General features: G+C 32.6%; 3 protein-coding genes and 1 long non-coding RNA gene across 17 annotated transcripts; 1 reads left to right on the forward strand and 3 right to left on the reverse strand.

Annotated features, from left to right (window-relative positions):
- Positions 1-809: 809 nt before the first annotated feature.
- Positions 810-2,316, forward strand: LOC137809501 (pterin-4-alpha-carbinolamine dehydratase 2, mitochondrial). Its single transcript, XM_068610609.2, is given in 6 exon segments — positions 810-833; positions 835-870; positions 872-1,051; positions 1,124-1,247; positions 1,333-1,401; positions 2,177-2,316. Coding segments are annotated over 6 exon segments (522 nt in total). The 3' UTR covers positions 2,266-2,316.
- A 4,264-nt stretch (positions 2,317-6,580) lies between these two features.
- On the reverse strand, positions 6,581-7,518 carry LOC137809502 (uncharacterized). The gene has a single exon (XM_068610610.2). It carries the CDS (start codon positions 7,493-7,495, stop codon positions 6,581-6,583), a length of 915 nt encoding a protein of 304 aa, XP_068466711.2. The 5' UTR covers positions 7,496-7,518.
- Positions 7,519-10,149: 2,631 nt separating this feature from the next.
- Positions 10,150-15,534, reverse strand: LOC137812214 (uncharacterized). Its single transcript, XM_068614130.2, has 10 exons — positions 15,251-15,534; positions 14,983-15,135; positions 14,378-14,527; positions 13,945-14,025; positions 13,593-13,852; positions 11,983-12,189; positions 11,806-11,898; positions 11,604-11,708; positions 11,094-11,516; positions 10,150-10,470 (listed from the first exon to the last, which is right to left on the reverse strand). The coding sequence occupies exons 1-10, from the start codon at positions 15,396-15,398 to the stop codon at positions 10,345-10,347; spliced, it is 1,746 nt and encodes a 581-aa protein (XP_068470231.2). The 5' UTR covers positions 15,399-15,534; the 3' UTR covers positions 10,150-10,344.
- A 4,643-nt stretch (positions 15,535-20,177) lies between these two features.
- LOC150029172 (uncharacterized) lies at positions 20,178-23,756 on the reverse strand. Of its 14 annotated transcripts, none has more exons than XR_016518783.1 (7): positions 23,415-23,756; positions 23,243-23,323; positions 22,746-23,144; positions 22,307-22,410; positions 21,612-21,945; positions 20,915-21,045; positions 20,178-20,408 (listed from the first exon to the last, which is right to left on the reverse strand). It is a non-coding gene; the product is annotated as an uncharacterized LOC150029172 (long non-coding RNA). The 14 variants fall into 14 exon arrangements; XR_016518784.1 differs by having other exon boundaries at positions 20,178-20,477; XR_016518782.1 differs by lacking the exon at positions 20,178-20,408 and having other exon boundaries at positions 20,701-21,045.
- Positions 23,757-26,777: the final 3,021 nt, after the last annotated feature.

Raw genomic sequence — 26,777 nt, forward strand, 5'->3', positions numbered from 1 at the left:
ATCTGTTGTTATACATATAACTTGATCGTTTTTATATGAAGAATTAAATATTATTTTGATGGTTAAAAAATAACATAAGAATACATTTTCACCAAGACACGTCAATTTACATTGAAAACCATAAAAACCGGAGAAAGACTAACTAAATATAAGATTTACTTATAAAAATTTATAAATATTTAACAAAATAAAATGAAAAATTGGACTTGTGTCAAATGAGTGAAAATTTTAAAAAATATTTCACTTAACTTATTGATTTTATTATTTCTTTATACGCAGCAAAAACAATTGCATAATTTAAGGTAGTTAATTTATGGTCCTGAGTTATGGATCAAGCAAAGAAGAAGAACAACGTTATTTGCGCAGGGCATTGTTTCATCTGTTTTCTCTACACATTCATCGATTCCTTTGTGCTTCTCCTAACCTACCATTATCTTTCCTCGTTCCAGACATGTCCACTTCTCGCATATCACTTACACGTGAGTTCCTGCATTAAATAACTTGTCATTTTTTTCTTCAATGTTCTACCTGATATGCTTCCTCAGATGCTCATGCTTTCATCGTATTTATATAGATGTGTATTCATCGCTAATTGCATTTTTCTTGGTTCATTCACTTCCACCTTTTTGCATGAATGTTACTGTTTAAATACATATATAACTTGCTTATAGTTTCGTGATTCGTTATGACAATGGTATGCATGAAGACCATGATTTGAGTTTCATCAAATTGAATCTCTCTTCTTAGATTTACTACATTTGCATCACCCCAATACTCAAAAAAAATTGTAGTATGTGGCAAAATTGGGCATGCTACTTGTGTCTATGCCTTGTTGGTTGTGATATGTGTCTCTAGTTGATGTTGCAAGACCCGATTGCTTCTATCAATAGACAAAATTAAGTTGGTCATTTTCTCTTCTGCTGTTGTTCTTGGTGTGTAGTAAAATTTCGTTTGTTCTCCCTTAGGTCTGACAGATAAGAAATGTGTGCCATGCAATTTGAAGGAATTACGACCCATGAATGAGGATTCAGCACGAACTCTGATGCCACAGGTTTGTATCCATGAATTCAAGATTTTAAAGTCTCATGACTCATGGTCTTGGATAATGATATTGAGTGGTTAGGTTCCTGAGTGGAATTTGGTAAATGATGCTGGTATAATGAAGTTGAGGCGGTCATGGACAGTAAAAACTTTCTCCAAGGGATTGAATTTTTTTAAGATAGTAGCTGGTCTTGCTGAAAGTGAAGGTATGGTGTTATGTTTTCATTTTGTTATTGATCTCGTTTTGAAATGTACACACAATATGTTACCAAGAGGATGCTTATAGTGCAGGTCATCATCCTGATCTTCACCTTGTTGGCTGGAATAATGTTGTTATAGAGATTTGGACTCATGCTATTGGTATGATTATTTAGTGTACAACTTTTAAGTTTTTTAATCAAAAGTTGGTAGACAATAAATAATGTAAGAGTAACATGTGTTAGTTTCAGAGATAACAAAACCAATGAAGGTATAACATCCCAACCTCCTTAAAGGAAAAAAAGAACTATCTATTTTGAATATTACATTCATATTCCTCCTTTAGACAATGGGGGAAAAGAGTTTAATTACATAGACGTGTTGGTCAATATTATGTATTTTTGACGTCCAGATTACTAAAATAAATAGGTAAGTTAGTTGAATCGTTTACCATTTCTTTTCATGTCATCCATTTTCATAGTCTTGGGTGAGATACATTTCAATAGGAATGAACAAAATTTGTGCGACTTTTTTTCTTTAAAACTCCTTTCCACAATCTTGTTTAATTATGCTTTATCAATTTTCCTATCTTCCTTCTTATTTTTTACTGATTTTGTACTAATTGTACCCTGATTTATACCTTTCATAGAAAATTTCATTCTTACAACATAAATGGTAATAAATGATAATATGTTAAAAATAGTCTAATATATCACTTAAATCTTTGATATTGATTTTGTGTTTACCTCTGAGGCTTCTGGAAATAACTACTTATTCAACTCATTTGCATCTGTATTAGATGCACTATTTTAAGATTACAAATGATTTTGAGGCTCAATAAGCTTGCTTCTTTTGTTGTTTTAAACATTTTTTTTTCTTAAATTTACTGACTAATACCACAAACGAGCATTTATCTAACTTATTTATGTTCTTGCAGGTGGATTAACAGAAAATGACTTCATACTTGCTGCTAAGATCGATAAGCTTGATGTGGTAGACCTACTTAGACGAAAACCTTCTGACTGAGCCAACAATGCTTAGGAGTATTGGCAGGAGTTATTACCTGTCTACCAACAGTAATATTTTGTTTTTAAACGAAGCATCTCACATAGCAGTGAGTTATGTTTTGAGGCTATCATTTTCCTTTACATATTTGTTTAAAGCTTCATAGAAGATCATTAGAATAATATTTTCATCCAAAGGTTATTGATGCTAGTGATCACATTCTACGTATTTGAGATATAAAAGGATAACATCATTTTTAACAAGACTAAAACGTTTGTATATGTATTAGATAATAAAAAAAAGTATTTTTTTTACAATGTTATTGTCTTGGTAGAGTCTATTTTGTTAATCCAAATATTACTTAAATCTAAAAGTAACAATTTAGACCATCTTAATGATAGAACTGAATATAAAATTACTGTTTAGTTATGAGACACTACATACAAAGTTGGTAGTATATTTGCTGGTATTCAATCTCTCTAATTTTTCTCTACAGGCTTATAGAAGAGGTTCTCCCTCCATTATCCTGATAAGTTTAAAGACAAATATAAAAAGAGTAATATAAATTTAAATGAAAAAACATTACTTGTCTGTTTCAACTCAATCACATTTTGCACATTATAATTAACTTAGTTCCAAGTCTACAAACTTTTGTCACAAACACATAATAAACCATAAAACAATACAAGAAAAGACAAACAAACACATCTTATTTTAGCCCACCATTCTTGATGTCCATTAATGGACTTTAAGTTGATTGCATTGAGAGTGTCTAATGGTAAAGTTTTCAACTTAGGACAATTATGTATCCTTAACAGCTCCAAAGAGGACCAACCCAATGTATGAGTTGAACATTTTGACGTTCTGCATATATTTCATGGTTGTCTGAAATGTGAGAGTGAAGGAAGAAGACGATGAACAGTGCAGAAAAGAGAAGAAGAGAGAGACCGAGTATATTGCTCTAACTGTTTTATTCTGCATGGCCATTTTACACGTGCATGCTTATGACACTTTCTTATATCACATACTGAGCTAACTAATATATATATATATATATATATATATATATATATATATACACGTGAGCTAAGAGGGACAAAGGCTCAGCCCAAAGGTTTCAACCCAATCCAGTATAAAACAGAAACGCTAAAACGCCCCCTCAAGCTGGTGGGTGAATGTTTAACACACCTAGCTTGGAGAGAAATCTGTAAAACATCTCTCTGTTAAGAGACTTGGTAAAGAGGTCTGCAGGTTGATCCTCAGTGCTGATCGGTAGTAAGTGAAAGAGACCTTCATGAAGCTTCTCCCTTACTACATGGCAATCTATCTCTATGTGCTTGGTTCGTTCATGGAAGCTGTTATTTTGCGCTATGTGTCTCGCTGACTGGTTATCACAGAATAAGCTAGCAACTCCATTAGTGGTTACGTGAAGATCTTCGAGCAAGAAAATCAACCATTGTATTTCGCAACTTGTAGCTGCAAGAGCTCGGTATTCAGCTTCAGATGAAGAGCGGGATATGGTGCTCTGTTTCTTGGTTCTCCATGATACCAAGGATTCTCCAAGGAAAATACAGAATCCTGTGGTGGAGCGTCGCGTTGTAATGCATGATGCCCAGTCTGAATCACTGAATGCCTTGATCTGAAAACTGGTATCCTTGGGATAAAAAAGGTCTTGTGCTGGAGAAGTCTTTATATAACGAAGGATCCTCTGTGCAGCTTGGTGATGTGCCTTCGTAGGAGATTCAACAAACTGGCTAAGGAATTGCACAGCAAAGCTAATGTCTGGTCGTGTGTTTACTAAGTAGAGCAACCTTCCAATGATTCTTCTATACAAAGATATATCATGCACTTTTGTATCTCTGTCAAACAATTTTTCATTCTTTTGCGCCATGGGTGTGGCCGCTGGTTTTGCACCTAGCATTCCTGCATCAGCCAAAATCTCAATAGCATATTTACGTTGACAAATGTGGATTCCCTCCCTAGTTCTAGCTATCTCGAGTCCTAGGAAGAACTTTAAATGACCTAAGTCTTTTATTTTGAAGGTTGCATCTAAAGAACTCTTTACTATATTAATTTCATTGGCGTTATTTCCAGCAATAAGGATGTCATCAACATATACAAGTAGAGCAATGAAAGAACCTTCAGTGTTTCTTATAAAAAGAGAATTGTCAGCTTTAGAGCGAGTAAAGTTGATGGAACAAAGAAAGGAAGTGAGCTTGTCATACCATCGTTTGCTTGCTTGTTTTAGACCGTAGAGAGACTTCACTAATCGGCATACCTGATGTGTTTTGTTGGAAGCAATACCTGGTGGAATTTCCATGTAGACTTCTTCTTCTAGGTCACCGTGCAAGAAAGTGTTGTTCACGTCGAGCTGTTCAAGATGCCAATCCATGGCGGAGGCTACTGCAAGGATGGTGCGAATCGTCGTGAGTCTTGCCACCGGTGAATAGGTTTCCATGTAATCAATGCCTTCACGCTGTGTGTATCCCTTTGCCACAAGCCTTGCTTTGTATCTTTCTATGTCTCCGTTAGCTTTTCGTTTGATTCTGAATACCCACTTGCACCCAATGGCTGTCTTGTTTGGTGGAAGTTCCGTAATCTTCCAAGTTTCATTTTCTTCGAGGGCCTTTATTTCAGCTTTCATGGCTTCCCTCCATTCTGGATATTGCTTGGCTTCCTCATAGTTTTGAGGTTCATTTTGACATGAAATTGACAAAGCATACTTTAAGTGATGTTCTGCCAAATTCTTGTAAGATATAACAGAGCTAAGAGGATACAACACCTTGGTTTTCTACATTGCATTGTTGCATGGTGAGGTCATTATGCTGTGATGGTAATCTTCCAAGTAAGCTGGTGGTCTCTTGACTCTTGAGGATCGTCTGAGTTCTTCTTGTTCAGCGTTTTCCTCTGTCGCAGTAGGTATGGGAATGGCAGCATCACCCATTGTAAACTCAGTGTCTTCAAATGTAGTCTCGTCACTGTTTTCTCTTTTTGAGTTATAAAAGTAGGTTTCATAGAATATCACATTTCTTGATACAAATATCTCTCTAGTATGGACATCCATAACCACATAGTCTTTAGTACCATGCTTGAAGCCAAGGAAGATACATTTGCGTGCCCTGGGGTCAAGCTTGTGTCTGTTTTGCTCAAGGGTAGAAGCAAAACAGAGACATCCAAATACTTTGATATTGTAAAGATCAGGAGCCATACCATGCATTAGTTTATATGGACATTCGTTTTGAATGACAGGGGAAGGAAGGCGGTTTATGAGATGCACAGAATGAAGAACAGCATAAGACCAGAAAATTTTTGGCAAGTTTGACTGATATAGAATGCAGCGAGCAATGTTAAGAATGTGTTGGTGCTTTCTTTCCACAGTGGAGTTTTGTTCGGGAGTTTCATTACAGGAAGTTTGGTGAATTATACCATGTTCATCATAGAAATTTTTCCAGCAAAACTCTTTTCCATTATCGGTTCTAATAGCTTTTACACTTTTGTTGAATTGGTTTTTAACGTGAGTGACAAAACGTTGCATGTAATCTCTAGTTTCATTCTTACTTTTCATTAAATGAATCCAAGTATATCTACTGTGATCGTCAACAACAGTGAGAAAACATTTGTGCCCATGCAAAGAGTGAACATTTAAAGGTCCCCATATATCCATGTGAACCAAATCAAAAACATGATCGCTACTAGTTTTGTTTAAAGGAAAGGGAAGCTTATGTTGTTTAGCAAGGTGACAAGGAGTACATACATCAATATCAGTGGAGTGTATATCCGTGTATTGTTTGGCAAGTTTTTCTAACACCCTTTTTGATGGATGGCCCATTCTACAGTGCCATATATTTAACCCTTTGACAGCTTCAAAATTTTCTTGTTCACGCAGGGAGCAGATCTGACTTTCTTTCTCATCAATGTGGAGGTGGTATAGACCATTCACAATATCAGCTTGACCAATCATCTTCGAAGTATGTTTCTCCTGTATCTGACAAACATTATAAGTGAAAACAAGCCTACATTTTAAAGAATTTATCAACCTTTGTACAGACAGAATGTTAAGGGTGAAAGCAGGTATATATAGCACGTTATGAAGGGTAATTTTGTGAGTTAAAATAACAGTGCCAGCATGGGTAGCAATGACATTGTGATTATTTGGCAATTTGACTTTTACTGGTTTTATCTCGTAAAAGCTAGTGAAACAGGTAATGGAGCACATTACATGATCCGTGGCCCTAGTGTCAAGGATCCAGAGATTTTTACCTTCTTTACCTGTGTTGTTTGATTTCAAAGAGTTTCCTACGCTGTTATTTACCACTCTCTGTTTTTCTTTGCACCCCTAAATCATGTCCACAAGCTGTTGTAATTGTTCGGCGTCAAGATTTCTCAGAATTTGGTCATTGTGAGCATCACTGTGTGCATTCTTTTCTCCCTCTGTTTCACTGGTTTCCTCACTTTTCATAGTGTTTGCAGCATAACTCGTTCTTTGCTTGATCCAAGGAGGATACTCGTGCTTTGAGTAACACTCATCAGCCGTGTGATTCATCTTATTGCAAAAGGAACATTGCTTACCATAGTTCTTTCCTCTTCCCCTTCCGTAGTTGCGCCAGGAAGGGTTGCTCCCATTGTTCTTCACATTCATCTTTTGGCCATATTGATTAGCATTGTTAATGAGAATCTTTGTATCCACTACTGCACTTTCAGTTAAGTGTCTTTCTTGTTGCAGAACCAAGGAAAAAACACGATTAACCCCTGGCAAAGGATCCATTAGCAGAACTTGCGTCTTTACAGTATTGTAATTTTCTCCCAATCCTTTTAGAAAACACATGACCCTTTCTGACTCCCTGTATCCCACTATGATCTTTATCACATTGCACGTACACTTTGATTTGCAAGTGCAGGTGAGCAGCGGATGCAGTGAATCTAGCTCTTCCCACAGAGTTTTAGAATCAGTGTAGTATTCGTTGATGCTCCTTTCACCTTGTTTGATGGAGTTGATTTCTTGCAGAAGGTCTGAAACACGAAAATGACTCCCCTTTGAGAATCTTTCTTCAAGATCTTTCCATAAGTCTCTTGCATCATCAATGTACACCGTGCTTTGAGCAATCTGTGGAGTAAGGCTTCGTGTAATCCAAGAAACAACTGTAACATTGCATCTTTCCCAAGCCTCGTACTTGGCATCACTTCGCGAGGGTTCAAGGATCTCACCGTTGACGAACTTGTATTTGTTCTTTGACAACAGCGCACGCTTCATTGCTCTGCTCCACAAGTGGTAGTTTGTTCCATCAAGATGTGGCGTAACCAATACCATACCTGGGTTTTCTCCAGGATGAAGGTAATATGCACTGGCGGGGTTTTGTTGGTCATTCTTGGATGGGTCTTGTTCATTGACAGCCATTTTCAAGAGAGCAAAGCAAAGGGAGATAAAAACGGGAAAAAGAAATGAAAGATAAGAGCGTAGAGAGATAGAAGAGAACCAGTCGCAGCGGAGAGCAGAGCGGGTCAGACCCGCTCTGATACCATTTTGACGTTCTGCATATGTTTCATGGTTGTCTGAAATGTGAGAGTGAAGGAAGAAGACGATGAACAGTGCAGAAAAGAGAAGAAGAGAGAGACTGAGTATATTGCTCTAACTGTTTTATTCTGCATGGCCATTTTACACGTGCATGCTTATGGCACTTTCTTATATCACATACTGAGCTAACTAATATATATATATATATATATATGTGAACTAAGAGGGACAAAGGCTCAGCCCAAAGGTTTCGGCCCAATCCAGTATAAAACAGAAACGCTAAAAGAACATAATAGGCAAGGAAATTAGACAGTATTTATAGTTTTGGAATCACATTCCTTTCTCTTTCAGTGTCTTCTCTAATAAGTTCTCCAATTTTTGAAAATCTTCAATCTTCAAGTTCCAGCTTTTGAAGTTCCGAAAATGTTGAATTGTTCCATTGCTGAAAATTTCACCCAGTATTGGACAATCTTTGAGTGACATAGTTTGTAATTTGGAAAACGTTCCACTCTGCAAGGGACATTTAAAAGCACATTTTAAATTGATGAAATTTTCCAAATAAAGTTGCTCCAAATCTGGTAAGATGATTGTTGTTTCTATTTGGATTCCATTCATGGCAATGCTACTTGTTTCGCCTGACACAATTGGCAAAACTTGGTTGCATCTTTTAATCAGAATACTCCGAATGCGTTCTAAACACACCATGCCAAACTAATTAAAATGCATCAGTTTTTGGTAGTACCTCAATAATTGCAGAGTCATCCTTCTGTCCACCATTGCAGTATCTCAAATGATAATTAGTAATTTTATATTCAAAGGATTCAAGTACTTGAGGTCGCCTTTAGCTCAAGCATCCTACAGCGAATCAAAATGAATTCAACTTCTTATGCAACCATTTACTTCTTGACAGAAATTCCCAAAGAATGATTGAGGAGGAAAAACAGTGAAATTTTTGGGATGTGTGAGGAAACAAATGGGGTGTGGATATGGGTTGGGATGTGTGCTAAGTGAGGAAGCGGTGTGAACAGAAAAACAGCGAAGGTGGGCTGAGGAGCAGAACTGAGTAAGAGTGGGGGTGTGAGAAGGAGAGCAGTGAGGGTGGACTGAGGGGTAAAAGGAGAAATTGAAGATAAAAAGGATGAAAATAAAGGAAGTATGAAGGTCTGAATAATAAGCGTGGGATTTTTAATTAAAAATAAAATAATTTTTTTTTTTTGAATTGTTGTTTTTTCTTCTTCTCTTTTTTTTTTATTTCCTTTTGAACTTTTTTTTTATCATTTCAATATGTTATCTTTTTTAAAATATTTTTATTTAGAAGATTTTTTCCCGCAAATTCTACAAATTTTATTTACCCAAAGAAATTGGGTATTGACAATTATCATTTTTAAAAACATGTGTGGTAGCTTACCTTTTAAAAAAAACATTACTTTTTATAAACTTTTTAATTTTATATTCATGCCTATAGAATGTTAGAACACTCATGCTAAAGATGTGTTGTTTTGATATATTAATTCTTATACCTAGATCTTTTAGAGTTAAAGAGTATCAATATTTTATTTTCAAATAAAAGTTAAAGCTTATATGAGTATTTTTTTAGGGGATGGTAGTTTAAAAATATATTTATTTTGTAAATAAGTAAGTATTTTTAAATAAGATTAATAGGATTAAATACTATTCATTAATTAATTAGATTGAGTAAATTAACAATTAAAACTGTCCTACACATAACTATTATTTACAGTACCAATACTAGAACCAACTTTGTCAGCACCTTCATAATCTACAAGTTCTGGTAAAAAAAGAATATGTACTTCACTCACTACCTAAACTTGCATACTGTAATTCATGCACTGATACTCAAACAACATTGCTAATCTCACATTTCCTTCCTTTCGTGATCACTCACATACAGATCTACTCTAGTTCACACAATAAACTATAAACAAATATTGAATAGAAAACTATATAAAAGTTAAAAGTATAAAAACGGATGGAATAAAAGAAAAGTTGAAGTATAAAGACTAACTTGCTTATATAAAGTGCTGCAAATTATTTAAATGATAACATTGGGAATGTTCTCAAATTAAATCCGTTAAAAAGAAAATGGGAAAACTACCATAATTATAATTATAAAGATTAAAATTAGTTATATAAAATTTAAGTCAGTGTTAAAACTTTTTCAAAATAAAGATTTGTTAAAACATTCTTGCATCGAATTGATCGAAAATTAAATTGGACACTAACTTTTTATTTAAAATTAATTAATTATATAACAAACACTTAAATTAGACACTAATTTTGTATTTAAAATTAATTAATGATAACAAACATCGCAAATGCAGAATAAAATTGAAATAATTAAAATTAAATTCAAAAAATGCATAAACTATATCGACTTAAAATATTATTTTTTTTAAAAACCTAGATTATCTCGAGCTTCATCTCAAATACAAGCAAATTTAAAATATATAATATATCTAAAATTAAACAAAGTCACGCCAAAGCTATACATGACACTCTTTTTAACTCTGAATAAATATTTCAAAAAACATTTACAGTCTGTTAACCAGTTCTTCATCCTTACTTTCCTAACACTTGCGATATTTAATTAATTCTGATCTAATATCTGTTATCACATCCTCTGCTTCATGGAGTTGTGCTTCAAGCTCTTCGATCTTTCTTTTATTCTTTGTTGAGGTCTCTGCTTCGCTTTTCTATCCACAACAATATTTTGAAACAAGAACACGTCAGAGGAAGATTTTAAAGACGTAATTCATAAGAAATATGAAAAATGATACGCACACAAAGTAGAGCCATAATTTAACAGTGTATACATCTAATTAGCAAGTAAATAACTTATTCTATTGTCTGACAAAAGAATTTGGAGAATTGGACAAGATCAAGATGAGAAAGAAGGAAAGAAATCTACAGCAGAAACAACTAAATAGTACTCTAATCCCACAAAAAACAAAGACAAAACTCAACAGTACCCTCCTTAACTGCAGACAAATCCTCAGTTCAGTAGCCAAGTATTACAACTTTCAATGTTCACGAAAAATCCTCATTTTATAATGATAGTATGATATCCATGAATATACATAAGAATTTAAAATATCTTGCCGATTAGCTTGAAAAACAATTGTTCTGATACCAAAGGTCAGATCTTTTGGTGTTCAGAAAATCATTTGAATGCTTCTTCTGATTCAAAAGCATTATTAATAAAATTTGAATCTCACTCTCACATTAAAAATTACATTATATCAAACAACTTAAACCAATGTACATAAAATTGAGCATCCAATCCAAGTCCAACAATATGTTTATCTTTTATACTTACTGGCGGAAGATACTGAGACAATGCAGCCTGGATGGTGTTTTGAACCTGACTGCTGATTTCCTGCATCTCATTTTGACGATCCAAGAGACGAGCCTCTAGCTCTGTACGTTTCAGCCGCTCATCCTCTAGATGGGACTCAACCTCAACAAGTCTAGCTCTTATTTCATTGCATTCTTTCCTAGCATTCTCTGTCTCTCTCTTTTGGGCATCTAATTCAGTCTGCATCTGTTGAATTGTACTGGAGCTTGGTGATGATGGTGACCTTAGTCCTGCTCCAAAAGGACCAAAACCTCGCAGATATGATTTCTTCCCAACCAATGTATTGAAGGCAGTATTAATAATTTCTTCTTCATTTGTTTCCCCCACTTCCTGAGAATCTTCTATTTGGCATCTCTTCTCGTTAATTTGTTCAGCAACTTTGTCCTACGAACAATTCGTCATTTAGAGAACATAGTAACATCAAATCAAATTATATAGAAAAAATATAGCAGTAATATGAAATTCAATTACATTGATTTCCTTAGACGCTTCGTCAATCCATTCCCCATTTTCCCTTGTGTGTGTCAACTGCCAAAAAGTCTGCATATCGGGCTCCGTTCCAGTCACTGGGTCACGCTGTTAAAATTATATGCTTATTAAACATTATAAGAAAAAAAGTCATACAAAATGAGACGTGATAATCATAAGAACAAACGTTAAGCAGAAATCTCACTGCATCATAGCTGGTTGCTTGATAAGATTTTGACCCAGTAGTATGTTTTGTCCGCTGTTTTGCCTTATTTGCCTTGTTTTTTGCACTCATTGTCTGAAGATTGACGTAGAGCAAGTGATGAAATTTATTGACATTCACAGGGCAGAATGGTGTATAGACGAGCACAAATTATCGTACCTCAAAATAAGGGCTGCTAAAATAATCAACCAAGAATTGCCAATCAGAATCGGTAACATCATCAGGGACATGCTTCAAGGCCTCGTCCTTTGTTTCAAACTTTAAGTAATACCCATGAAGCCTGCTGCGCCAATTCTGATATAAACGACCTGCTTCATGCAGAATAGCTTTCCTTACCATATCTGTATCAGGCAGTCTCCAATTGTTCTGTTAACAAAAATTGAACCAAAGAACCTAATTTATCCAGGCAAGCACACACATATTTGAATAGGTTAATAAAATAAAAGAAGGAAAAAAATAGACCAAATGGAACAGCCCTACAGACAACAAGGTACGTTTTCTCTTAAAGCACACATGCACATAACGGAGAGAACAAGCTAGATTAATAGGAACAATGAATAAGGGAATTGAATTGACTCCTCAACACTACCTGACTTACATAAACATTAAGGGTCTGCACCTCCCTAACCCAAAGGCATCAATTTTCCCACAAACATACAATATCCTTTCCTTTCCTTTCTCTTATATTTGGGATCAAACTCAACTGTTATTCTCTAATTAACTAATGGTTTATTTAAAATAGACTCAATGCTAGAGTAGAATGAAAGCTAGAGTGAGAACATTAGAATACTGCATAAATGAAAGACAGCAAGGCAAGATTTCACTTAAAGTGGGCATGGACACAAAGTACCCAAAATAAATATATATTACACTACATGAATTTTAACAAGGCTCGAAACACATATTTGCTTTAATACTTTTGTACATACATAGTCAGTCACATAATTAATGGTGCAACAGACAATATTACAAAACAGAGAGCTTATGTAAGTAAAGAAAGAAAAAAATGCTACAACACTTGGATAATACATATTGGTAAAATGTCCAATTTAAAAGATACTTTTTTTGGATTTCTGCCATGATTCTGGCATGGCTTCAACACAATGTTAATAAGGGCAAACATTGTGATTTTCTAAAACTCATAAATTTCTATTATAATTATAGAAATAAGGAAAAAATCCTATATAATAAGAAATATTTAGATTATATATGTATTAGTGAGAACATTTTTATTTATTCTCCCATCATATCTTCATTTAATGTGAAATTTTTTAAAGTTGTTAGTTTGTTTTTAAATGAATCTCGACTAAAGTGTCTTTTTCAATGATGATGATCACAAAGGAGATTAAATGTCTTAAATGAATTATATCCTCTTATCACTTTTTGAATTTTAGATAGATAGATTAGATTCTTTTTGTATTAGGTGACTATATCTTTAGATTATTACATTTGACTAACCTTGTTTATAGGTGATTTTGAATACATAAATCTTGCCAGCCTTTCTTTACAATTCCACAAACTGATGATTCCTCATGTATACCAGTATAATAGATTAGTAGCATCTTTCTACTAGAGTTTGGTTAAAACCATTTGCTCAAAGATGAATTTACATCTCTCTTGTCATATTACTTAAAATAAGCCCTTATCCCCACATAAGCAAAACTATGGAATCACACCCACAAACCAGCAAAAAAACCAATATATCCTTTAATCAAATATCATTTTACAAAATCATGATTAAACCAAACATAACCAATGTCATAACATACCAGAATATTTTGCACTATTGTATACCTAGTACTTTGTGGAACCCTCTTCCACTGGCGCACATTAAGACGTGCATTCTGGCGAACAATAAGAGAAAGATCAGTAATGAAATCATTGCGGCCTGCACCTACTGCCACCAGCTTTGTAGGATGGATGAGAACATCCAACTTTCCATCTGCACTCAGTTGACGCTTCATTTGAAGCGACAACCCTCTTGTCTGTCCTCTTCCCTTTTTTTTAGGCTTGACAAGTGTATGTGTATCTGAAACACAACATAAAACAAAAGAAGTGTCAAATAAAGCCTTAGAGAAGAAACACTGACCACCACTTAAATGAACACATCCAACTTTCTACCTGCATTTTGTTGATGGTTCTCTTGATTTATTGACTCTATTGGTTGCCATAATCCCCTTCCCCAAGGCTCGTCAACTTCATCTTAAACATACACAAATGAAAAAAGGTTGTAAAGAGGTCAGTCGTTAATGAAATAGTTCCTAGCAATCAATGTTAATAATGGCATATAGAGCAACCTGCGAAGTTAAAAACTGCAACTGAAATTTTCAGGACAAATGAACAGCATGTTTTAGTAATTTTTCCGAAGCAATACATGCCTTACTAATGCATTGGAGATCATTAAGAGAGAAAACTATCTTAATGAAAAGCATGCCATTTTTTTTGCTAATAGCAGTTTTATCAAGAGCTTTTGTTCTGACAAACTTAAAATTGCCTTCAATTAGATAAACGAGGGTATATAGCTAATAAAGAAGACAATAAGACATATACTAACCAGTAGTATCAGTTTCTTGTTCCTCCTTACATTGAAGACTGACTTCCATCATATTTGATGGACTCCTATAGAAGTTCTCGCAATCAGCATTCTCTTGACAGTACTGCCTCGACCCTATTGGTCGTTCTTGTCCATTTTTGTTGGGCACAGCTGTATTTAAATGCAACAAGTATTGAATATAAAACATTGATTAGCATACATGTTCTCTTCCATGTACCGACCCCAAGGAGTTTGAGAAAATATATGATGATGATGTACTGCATTGAATGTAGGTAGCACAAAAGGGAGAAACAGAGAGTGAGAGAGACACACCAGTTAAGAAATCTCTCAAGAAAATAGTTCATTGCATTACCTTAATCAAGGTAGCAAAAAATATTATAAAGGAAAAAAATAACACTCACTATCAGAGTTATCATCAGAAATATTTCCCATTGGATATGCGTCTTGATATGATCAAACATTATAATTGTCATAGGCAAATCAGTTCTATAATGCCATGTGGTTCTCCTAATAAAATAAGAATTATTGTAGAGTGGATAAAAGAGGAAATGAATTAAACAATAAAGTGAGAGAAATCAGAACTGGGTGTTATCTCGTAACCATACCTGCATCTTGTGGTTCTTCACTGTCAAGACCAACTTCAACGATTTTAGATGGATTCATGCGACTATTCAAGTCGCTGTGCACACTTTTTTGAAAATTCTCAGCCTGTGATCCTTTTGGTCGTCCCCGTCCTCTTTTCTTAGGCATACTGGTACCTGAATCACAAAGTTCATATATAACGACAGCAAGCATATGCTTTCTCACAACCAAAAAAAAAACAGTAAAATACAAGTAGTAAAAAGGAAAGTAATAAAGTCAATCTATGTATACCTCCCTCATGTTCTTCAATAAAGTCAGGATCAACTTTCAACACATTCAAGTGTGCAATTGAAATGACCAATTCACCATCTTCACTCTCTTTAACCTTCTTCTGAACCCTGGACCCTTTTGGTCGTCCTCTACCTTTTCTCTTTGCCATGGTACCCGAAAATGACTTCTGAAAAAGGAAAATCAGAAACCTTAGTCAGCCTGTTTAAAGTGACATTTGGCACTGATAATCATTTCAATTCACCAGCCTAGAACAATCAACTTATCAACAGCTCTACTGTATTCAATTTCGAAATCTCCACAGTATACACGGATAACTAGACAGATAATTGCTTTTACAACCCACGAAAACTTTTCTTTTTGCAACAAATTCAATTCACCCAGGCATCCAGGCTGCAAACAGATAAGCGGTTATCTTCAAGAAATTATACATTATCAAAACATAAGTATACAAAATAGACTTCTTCATACCATCATCATCCAACGCAGATATATAAAAGAAAATTTGTGACCATTAAAAAAGCCAAAATACAACGAACAAAAGTATTACATAATATTAGCAAGGGAGTGCATCACGTGAGAACTCTTGGTTATTGTGAGCAGTGATCATTTAACTACAACCAATATATTAAATTTTAATGATTCAGATTGCATACTAAAATACAAATTATGCCTAATCTTTTAGCTCCAACGGAAAAAAATAGTGTTCAATTTATACTTAAACACACAATCTAAATCATTAATCATAACCTAATGGTTGCACTTCCACGTTCTCATCTTCCACAATAATAACAGAGAGTTCTTCTCCATTGATTTGGTCTCAGCAAATAGGCAAAAGATGGACTGAGAAAAAAAAATGCAAGTTTATGCTATATTTAAAGAGAAAATAAATAACGCAACATCTTGTAACAATAGATAATGAAATATTCATCCTCATTCAACAAAAAACTCCAATATCATCAACCGAGAAAAAGGAAATGTGCTTCAACTCCAATAGATAAAACGAAGTCCCCTCCAACATCATATCGCATAGAGGATCAGCTTAAAAAATTGAAGGCAACCATGATTAGTGAAAACTAGTAACTCTATGACATATTCCATAAACCCTACAGCAGAAGTCCCATATACTGGATGAAACTAAAAAGAACAGTAAAATAGGAAATTTCATATTATTTTTTAAAAGAAAACGATAAAGGAAGCAACAACATTCCAGGGTTTTCTTCATTGTACTGTCAAATGCATGGTTTTCATAATACTTCCTACGTAAAGATCAGTGGTGGTTTCAGTCATGTCGACGAGATTTGAGAAGCATGCAACGGTGGAAAAGTTCAAAAGAGACTAACCGGCCGGAGATAGCGGTGGTCGGAGAAGGCGATAGGCAACGACGTCGGTTTATGAATGCGGGAAGGTAAGAGGACGCGAAACTAGAAAGTCTCGTAGCGAGAAAATGCAAAAACGAAACTAAATTGAATGAGTTCAGTAAAATGACTTTAATAAAATACGTTGCATAATCTATTGTTTCTTTTCACACATTGTACGTTTCTTTTCTTTATTTTCGTATATTCTAATTAAGTTTCTAAATAATCATCAACAAAATTTTAAAATTAAAAAAAATCGTTTTCATTTGTTAAAACTTTCGTCATACACTAAAATTAATGAAATTATAATTATGCAAAGTTAAAACATCTGATGATAAAATGCAAAAAAAAAAAAAAAAAACCTAATTACTAATTTATCCGTAAAGTCATAAAATTTTAAAAGCTTGATATCTTTTCTGAAACTTTAGAATAAATTTTGACGGGTTAACATTTCTTAAATGTGCATTACATGATATTTATGTCACTAATGGTTTTGCATCAAAATATGAGAATATATATATATATATATATATATATATATATATATTTGCTTTATAAGATTGGTAAGTTGTGATTCAAAAGTATTATTTTATGTAGAGAAGTTAGGATCAATAAATACAATTTCAATTTTGATAAAAATTAAAATCATAATATCAAGACGATTTTCGTTAAAAAAACATTTAGATTTGAAAAAAGGTTTTTTCATAATATCTATTTTAAAATAGCATCTAAGATTGAAAGACATAATAAAAAGTAATTAGAGAGGATGAAGAAGAAAACCTCTCATGTTTGTGCATCACAAACATGAGAAAAGTCATTGCAATTACAAACATATAAGTTGATATATATTTCAGTTTCAGATTCTTTATTTCTTGTGTCATCTTATACGCATTTCTTAGCATTGATTTTATATTGGTGTTTTTTTTTCAACTTTCGTTTCTTTATTATTTTTTTTCTATTGTAATTGTAGTATGTATTTCACCATTTTCAATGGCTTCCACTACAAGAGGATTCACAAGTTTCTTATTTTAATAAATATATTTTAAAAACTATATTTAAAAAAATGAATTTGTGGACTCTTAGGAAAGCTCAAAGAACAAAAACCACCAATGCTGGCAAATTATGAAAAAACAATATAATGCCACAAGAAATATACACAATTTAATGCCACAAGAAATATACACAATTTGAAACTTAAATATGCATAAAGATAAATGTTTGAAAAGATTTCATCAACAATTTATAAATTTCAAAACATCTTAAATTACATCCACTAAAAAAATAAAATAAAAGTCTTTTTTGCATCATAATCAACAAAAATATCATATCTCCGTTTAAGATCATTCTTCAAAGTTTTTGAATCAGAAAAAAAAAATGAGATTAAAAGAATGTTAACAAAACTTCCTCCAGTACTCTTTATATATTATTTATTGGCTAAGTTTAGCCTTACCATGAGAAGTTTTAAAATTTTGAAAATTCTAAAATTTTTTTAAAAAAAATTAAAAAAATTTAAAGTGTTTCGAAAAGGCTTTCTCCTAACATCCACTGTGAAATAGCACCTCAAATCGAAAGGCATCGTAAACAATAGACAAATAGGATTAAGAAGAAAACTTTTATTGTCGTAGTGCGTCACAAACATTGCGAAAGTCATCAGAACTGCAAAAAAAAACATAAGTTGATGCATATTTGAGTTTTAGATTCTTCATACTTGTTTCTTCATATATTTTTTTTAAAAAAATGAATCTGTGAACTGTCAGGTGGTAAGAGTGAGTCAGGGTTGGAATAGAGAAGAAGAAATGAAAGCTCAAAGAAAAAAAAACACCAAAAAACAATGGAGATTAAAAGAATGAGATTAAAAGAATGTTAACAAAACTTCCTCCAGTACTCTTTATATATTATTTATTGGCTAAGTTTAGCCTTACCATGAGAAGTTTTAAAATTTTGAAAATTCTAAAATTTTTTTAAAAAAAATTAAAAAAATTTAAAGTGTTTCGAAAAGGCTTTCTCCTAACATCCACTGTGAAATAGCACCTCAAATCGAAAGGCATCGTAAACAATAGACAAATAGGATTAAGAAGAAAACTTTTATTGTCGTAGTGCGTCACAAACATTGCGAAAGTCATCAGAACTGCAAAAAAAAACATAAGTTGATGCATATTTGAGTTTTAGATTCTTCATACTTGTTTCTTCATATATTTTTTTTAAAAAAATGAATCTGTGAACTGTCAGGTGGTAAGAGTGAGTCAGGGTTGGAATAGAGAAGAAGAAATGAAAGCTCAAAGAAAAAAAAACACCAAAAAACAATGGAGAAGAAATAATGTAATTTCACAAGAGATATACAGAATTTGAAACGTAAATATGCATGAATGGTTAAAAATATTTCATAAAAAAATTATACATTTCAAAACATCTTAAATAATATCCACTAAAAAATTAAAATTAAAAATCTTTTTGCATCATAATAGAATAGAGAAAAAGAAAGGAAACCTCAAGTAAGAAAAACACCAAAAAACCACCAATGCTTACAAATTAAGAAGAAACAACGTAATGTCACACGAAACATTGAGAATTTGAAACTTAAATATACATGAACATGAATGTTTAAAAATATTTCATCAACAATTATACATTTCAAAACATCTTAAATTATCCACTAAAAAAATAAAATAGAAAGTCTTTTTACCTCAGAGTTGGCAAAAACATCATATCTCCATTAAAGATCATTCGTCAAAGTTTTTGAATCACAACCAAAAATTGAGATTAGGAGAATGCTAGCCACTCCAACACTCTTTATATATTATTTATTGACTAAGTTTTCATGAGAATTTTTTATATTTTGAAAATTTTAAAATTTTGAAAATTTATAGTGTTTCGAAAAGGATTTCCCCTAACACCCATTCTGAAATAACACCTCAGATCGAAGGACATTGCATAAAGAGGATGAGAAAACTTTTGATGTCGTCGTGCATCAGAAACTCTGCGAAAACCATCGCAAGCAAAATTAAAAGTTTATGCATTTTTAAGTTTTAAATTCATCACAACTCACTACAAAAAAATGTGTATGTGGTGACAGTTATTTTAGTAAAAACCTGGCGTTTATAACCGCCACATTATACGTCTGTGACGATACTGCGTACCGCCAAAATTTTTGTCAGCACAAAGTTTAATGTGACTGTCAATTGAGAATCATTGTAGCAAACACCACATAATGTAAACATGTAATTTACATCAATTATAAATATCGTAATTTTTAAATTGGTAAACCAATGACGTTTATAATAACCTTTATATATGTTATAATTCAAATATTTTATTTTATTTTTAATATTTATAATAATTTATTTAATTTAATTTTATAATTTAATTTCATAATATAATTTAATTTCATATTATAATTAAACTTTAATTTTATTTTTAATATTTATAATAATTTATTTAATTCTTTTTTATAATATGATTTCATAATATTAATTAATCTCATATTATAACTAAACTTCAGAAACAGTTATGTTTCATTATATAATTAAATTATAACATAAACTAATTTCAAAATATAATTATACTCTATAATATAATTAAAATAGATAAATACAATAAAAGATGACTTAATTATCAAAGAGAGAACAAAGTTGATAATGTGAAACAAATTCATTAAATTGTCAAAATATAAATGGTTCACTTTCTAAACATATTAGAACTAATCTCCCACTCCTAATTTGTCATGGATTAAGTCAAACTGCACTCCTGCTCTCTCCCTATTAATAATGAATAGTATGTGATCACCCTCCACATATTTGTGGTACCTGTTTCATAAAAATACCATAAATTTATCAATACAAAACATCTTATCACCCTCCACATATTTGCAGTACCTGTTTCATAAAAATACCATAAATTTATCAATACAAAACATCTTCTAAGAACAAAAAGTGCTAATTTCATGGACAAATTTCCGCCCGTATTAAGAATTTCCAAAATATCAGATTAGAAATTAGATGGTTTAGTAGCATCTTTAATGGAATTTACTCACAAAAGTAGTTATTTTAACGAGTCTCACATGCATGCATTCTCTTTAATTTTAAAGAACTCATATACTTGAGACCCACAATAAAATAATATTTTTATTCATAAAAAATTCCTATTAAAGATGTTCTTGATGCAACTTAAAGAAAGAGATCACTGCACTATACTGATATCCTGTGAACCAATTTAGTAGACCATATAGCTTTAGATATAAGGAAATAATGCAAAGCTAATATGTTATGAATTATTATAGGAAAAAAGTATATAGGGTGCTAGTTTTACGGACCAGATACCAGGATGTAAAGGTTTGCAATCTGATTCCTTTTCAACCAAGCAGTTGGGTGTTCAACTGGCAGGAGAGGATGAGTCATGGATATTGTGTTTAGTGCTCCATCATTGTCTTGCCAGTCCTCATCCCTGCACAAGAAAAGGTAACATATTAGTAAAATATTTTTTCTAAAATATTTTTCAAAGAATCTTATAAGTTTTTTTATTGATCATCAATATTAGTTAAACAGCAACAAATTAATTACTCTTTAAAATGTTATTGATGTTTTTAGATGTTACTATCATTGTATTATTACCAAAAAAAATGTTAATAAGTTATATATGAATCTTGATAAAAGAAAAACTCTTTCCAGAAGGGGAAAGAAGAAAAAGACATTCATAAACTACAAAGCATATCACTGAGGTTGAAATCACTTTTTCCCACTTGAAATCCATCTTGACTTTTTTATAATTAATTATTAATTTGTGTGATTAAGCAGTTTCAAACACTTGGCCTGGCTACTAATGCGTGTAATGCACGGTTGGATACTATTAAACATTTATTTTCAAATAAACACAAGGAAACATCCCACTCAAGAGTTAAATTGACAGAAAATAATGATAAAATAAATACTTAATAACCCCACTAATGTGTTTGAAACAGTACTTGTCAAAGGAAGCAAAAAATAGTTTATCTATTGCATTTAAAAACCAACCTATATCCCTTATAAGGGGAGGAACATCTGGAGGATACACCACTGGCTCACCTGCAAAACTTTTATGAAAAGCATGGGGTAATTGAGTCTTGTAGAGCCTTGAATTGTAAGATCAGGGAGGATCCAATCTCCTGAAGCAAATGGACCTGCATTCCCCAATAGACAGTTAACAAGACCCCATATGCCCATCTTTCTCCATGACATGTTAAAGTGATCAAACCCAAAATTACAGTACTTCTTTAGCCAGGAAATGTCAAATCAATCATATATAATCACTCAAATGCGGCAAAGCTGTAGCAGGCAAATGGGTTTCAATGTTTTCCCATCTTCTGGCCTGAAACAATCTCAAATTATAGACAAGCTTAGCATTTTAGTTTGCTAAATGTAGCCAACACTAATAATTAGCGAGATATTGATTCTAATTTCATGTTTGCAGGAGAGAGCTCATAAAATTTAGTTAAAGCAAGAACGTAGATAATGTTCTGAAAAGAGCTGCATAGCCAGATAGCCTTTTACATGTATCGTCTTAGTTATTTATTTGTTTTACAATCATTTCTCATAGGAATTAATATTACATGCTCTCTCAACCACCCCCCATTTGAAGGCAATAAAATTAAATTAAGACAGCTAACAAATATCAACAATTATAAAACAGTTATAAGTTTAATTATAAGGAAAAACTGACAAGAACTCACTGCATGCCATCTGTGTAGGTTCTTGTAGTCCCATTAAATGCTCCAGATAAGGAGGTGATGCTTAGTACCCAATTCTCTGAATTGTTTTCATACCCCTTGAATGCCTGAATACAGTATGAACACCAAATTATAAAAAGTACGAAAACCACAACAATGAGCAATTTTTGGGATCGAGATTTAAACAGACCAATTTTTGGGACTGAGGTTCAAAGGGTTTCGGACGTTTTTTTTGGGGGGGGAAGAACGGAAGGTATATAATTTGATATAATCGAAATTTAAAAATGAGTCCAATTTAAAGAAGGGATAGCAGCAACATGATAAAGCTAAAAAACATGAATGAAAAGAAAAAGTGAAAGTAAAATTCTGAGGTTTTGTGATGACAAATGGATCAGTATCTCCTGGTGAAGGGGAAGTTTTGTTGGACAGGGACAGGGTCAACCTGGGTGATGCCGCTGATTACGTTGAGTTCGAGGGAGTGGAGCATATCCATGGTTTCCTTGTCCACCTCGATGTGATCGGTGTTGTTGGCGGAGATGTCGGGGACGAAGTCCATGAGTTGCTCCCACTCCTCCTCCTACAGCTTGAGCGAGATGCCGCGAACAGAACCCTTCTGGATCCATTTCATGAGATGTATGGAGAAACCTGCGATCTTGTTCCGCAGCCTCTTCGAGGGGACGATCGCCAAGTTTCTGCCAATCGATTGAGTCTTGGCCTTGGCCATGGCGTATGAGCAAAGAGGAAACAAATTAAGAAGGGGTGACACCCTATATGGCCTAAGACCTAACAGAGTACGCGTCAGATCCAACAGCGCCTCTGCATCTGCAACCTGCTCTCTGGGCTTCTCAATTGCAAAATTCCATCCAACCAGACCAATCACTAGAAAGTTAAGATTATAACAACGAGAACAAAAGCAAAGGAACAAATACAACTACCTACCTTGGTCGTGTAACTTGTCGAACTCGTCCAAAATGGTGTCGAAGTTGTCGAACTCCGTGTTCAATAAATCATCTCTTTTCGCTGCTAGGTTTGTTTAGGGTTAGCTAATTAGGGATAAAAATTGAATTTAACGTTGTAAATAGATTGAAGAGTGAGAAGTAACGCTATGTACCGTTGAATGAGAGTCTTGAGTTTGAGGAACTGAGAGCGTATGACCCTGCGAGTGGCAGGGTTCTGCTCGCTCGTCGCTTTATCCTTGGCACCTCCCTCGGCAACGGCATCAGCATTGCCTCTGCACGAACGTTTCCGGTGAGAACGACTACGACTGAATCGAGGATTATGGTGAGGGTTTAAAGGTTGAGTGAATAAGTGAATGAGGAATGTGAAGATCGAAAGAGGTACCTTTACAAGAGGGAAAGAGGTATATTTTTTAAAAAGACCTAAAGAGGGGAAAATGAAAAAAAAGCACTGAAGTGAAAGAAGAAAGTTATGGAAGGAAAGAAAAGAGAGAGAAATTTTATTTGGAAAGCTAATTATGACTATTCTAACGAAAGAAAATTATGTTGTATTATACAGTTAATTATGACGGTTTTTAATAACTTTCATACTATAACTCTCATTATATTATGACATATTTAAGTTTTAAATTTAATATTTTTTTGACATTTTTTTTTTTATCTCATACCTCTTTGTTCATGTTTTTGTAAGCATTGATTGTAGAGTGGAGTTTTTTTTTTTTGAGCTTTCGTTTCCTTATCTTTTTCTATTGCAATTTTGGATGCAATTGTACTGTGTATTTCCCCATTTCCTCCACTACAAGATGATTCATAAGTTTACTATTTTTTAAAATATAATTTTATAAAAATATTTTTTTTTTAAATAATAAACTTGTGAACTCTCGTGGTAAAGGGTGATTTTAGAATAGAGAAAAAGAAACGAAACCTCAAAGAAAGAAAAACACCAATAAACCACCAATGCTTACAAATTAAGAAGAAACAAGGTAAGGTCACAAGAAACATAGAGAATTTGAAACTTAAATATACATGAACATGAATGTTTAAAAAGATTTCATCAACAATTTATACATTTCAAAACATCTTAAATTATATCCACTAAAAAAATAAAATAGAAAGTCTTTTTACATTACAATTGGCAAAAACATCATATCTCCATTAAAGATCATTCTTCAAAGTTTTTGAATCACAACAAAAAATGAGATTATGATAATGTTAACCACTCCAACACTCTTTATATATTATTTATTGGCCAAGTTTATTCTTTTCATGATAATTTTTTATATTTTAAAATTTTTGAAAATTTAGAGGGTTTCGAAAAGGCTTTCTCCTAACACCCATTATGAAATAACACCTCATATAGAAGGACATCGCATGGAGAGGATGAGGAAGAAAACTTTTGATGTCGTCATGCGAAAGCCAACGCAACTGCAAAATTAAAAGTTGATGCATATTTAAGTTTCAAATTCATCACAACTACAAAAATATAAGTTAATGCATATTTAAGTTTTAGATTCGGTATTTCTTGTTGTATCTCATATCTATTTGTTCATGTTTTTGTAAGCATTGATTGTAGATTGGAGTTTTTCTTTTTCGAGCTTTCGTTTCCTTATCTCTTTCTATTGCAATTTTGGATGCAATTGTACTATGTATTTCCCCATTTCCTCCACTACAAGATGATTCATATGTTTATTATTTTTTAAAATATAATTTTATAAAAATATATTTTTAAAAAAATAATAAACTTATGGGCTCTGAGGCTCTAAGAGTGATTAGAGTTAGAATAGAGAAAAAGAAACGAAACCTCAAAAAAAAAGAAAAACACCAAAAAACCACCAATACTTACAAATTAAGAAGAAATAAGGTAATGGCACAAGAAACCTACCTAATTTAAAATTTAAATATTTATGAATATAAATGTTGAAAAAATTTCATAATTCATACATTTCAAAACATTTTAAATTATATCCAAAAAATAAAATAAAATAAAATATCAACAAAAACATCATATCTCCATTTAAGATCAAATTTTAAAAAATTTAAATTTCGAAAAGAATTTATCATAACCTCCATTATGAAACAGCACCATAGTAAAAAAAAATACGTAGAAAGGATCAAGAAAAAAACCTGTATGTGGTCGTCCCTTTGAAACTTAAATATGCATGAAGATGAAGATGAATGTTTGAAAAGATTTCATCTAAGAATTTATACATGAAAACATTTTAGATTATATTTACTAAAAAATAAAATAAAAAATAATTTTATGATCATAATAGCGAAAACCATCATATCTCCACTTTCCAGCAACACCCAACTTTGTGTTCTTCTCAACATTCTCAAATTTCGCAGTCACTCCACTCATGTTATTGAATCCCGTTTCCCGCATGCTTTCTTCCGTTCCTCCACCACCGGAACATCCAAATCATCATCACTGGAAACAAAAACCACAACCAAACTCCGTTTCTGCGTACTCTTCGCTTCCTCCACCTTCTCCTCCGCAAGAATCAAAATTATAAATGGAGATAATAAAGAATGCAACATCTTATAACAATACATTCAACAAAAAACTCCAATATCCTCAATCAAGAAAATTAGGAAATTTCATATTACTTTTTAAAAGAAAACGATAAAGGAAGCAAGAACATTTCAGGGAATGGTATTCATTACGTAAAATCAGTGGTGGGTTTCGACGACAATTTGAGAACCATGCAACAGTGGAAAAGAGAAGAAAAGACTAACCGGCGGCCGGAGATAGCGGTGGTCGGAGAAGGCGATAGGCAACTACGTCGTTTTATGAATGCGGGAAGGTCAGAGGAAAGTCTAGTAGTGAGAAAAAGTGCAAAAACGAAGCTTAAATAGAGTGAGAATACGTTGCGTATTATTTTGTTTCTTTTTAAACATTTTACGTTTTTTTTTTAATTTTCGTATCCTAATTAAATCTCTAATACATCATCATCAACAAAAATTTAAAATTAAAATAACTATTTTTCATTCTTTAAAACTTTCGTGATACACTAAAATTAATGAAATTATAATATATGAAAAGTTAAAATATTTATATTTGATGATGATAAAATACGAAAATAAACATAATTACTAATTTATCGGTAAATTCATAAAATTTTAAAAGTTTAATTTTTTTATAAAAAATAAATAAATTAGGACACTTCAGAAATATTTAAACCTTGTCAATTTTCTCAACACCTATTATTCAATTTCTAAAGAAACAACATGAATTTCTACTGCAGAAATCCATAAATTACACAATAAACAAAGAACAAAGAAAATTTTGACACAACAAAGATTAACTTACTTTCATCCTGATAACCCTTTATAATAATATTATAACATTTTAAATTAAAAAATAAATATAAATATAAATATATTTTTATTAATTAAATTGTTATATGAGGGTTTTTCACTGATTATCGAACTCAAACCCTAAATAAACCTTAAATAATGAAACATATACATTATATCTGCATTTAACATCATTTTTCAAAGTTTTTGAACTAGCAAAA

The sequence above is a fragment of the Phaseolus vulgaris genome, chromosome 2 (genome assembly GCF_051622355.1).
Source record: "Phaseolus vulgaris cultivar YP4 chromosome 2, ASM5162235v1, whole genome shotgun sequence".
Classification (NCBI taxonomy): domain Eukaryota; kingdom Viridiplantae; phylum Streptophyta; class Magnoliopsida; order Fabales; family Fabaceae; genus Phaseolus; species Phaseolus vulgaris.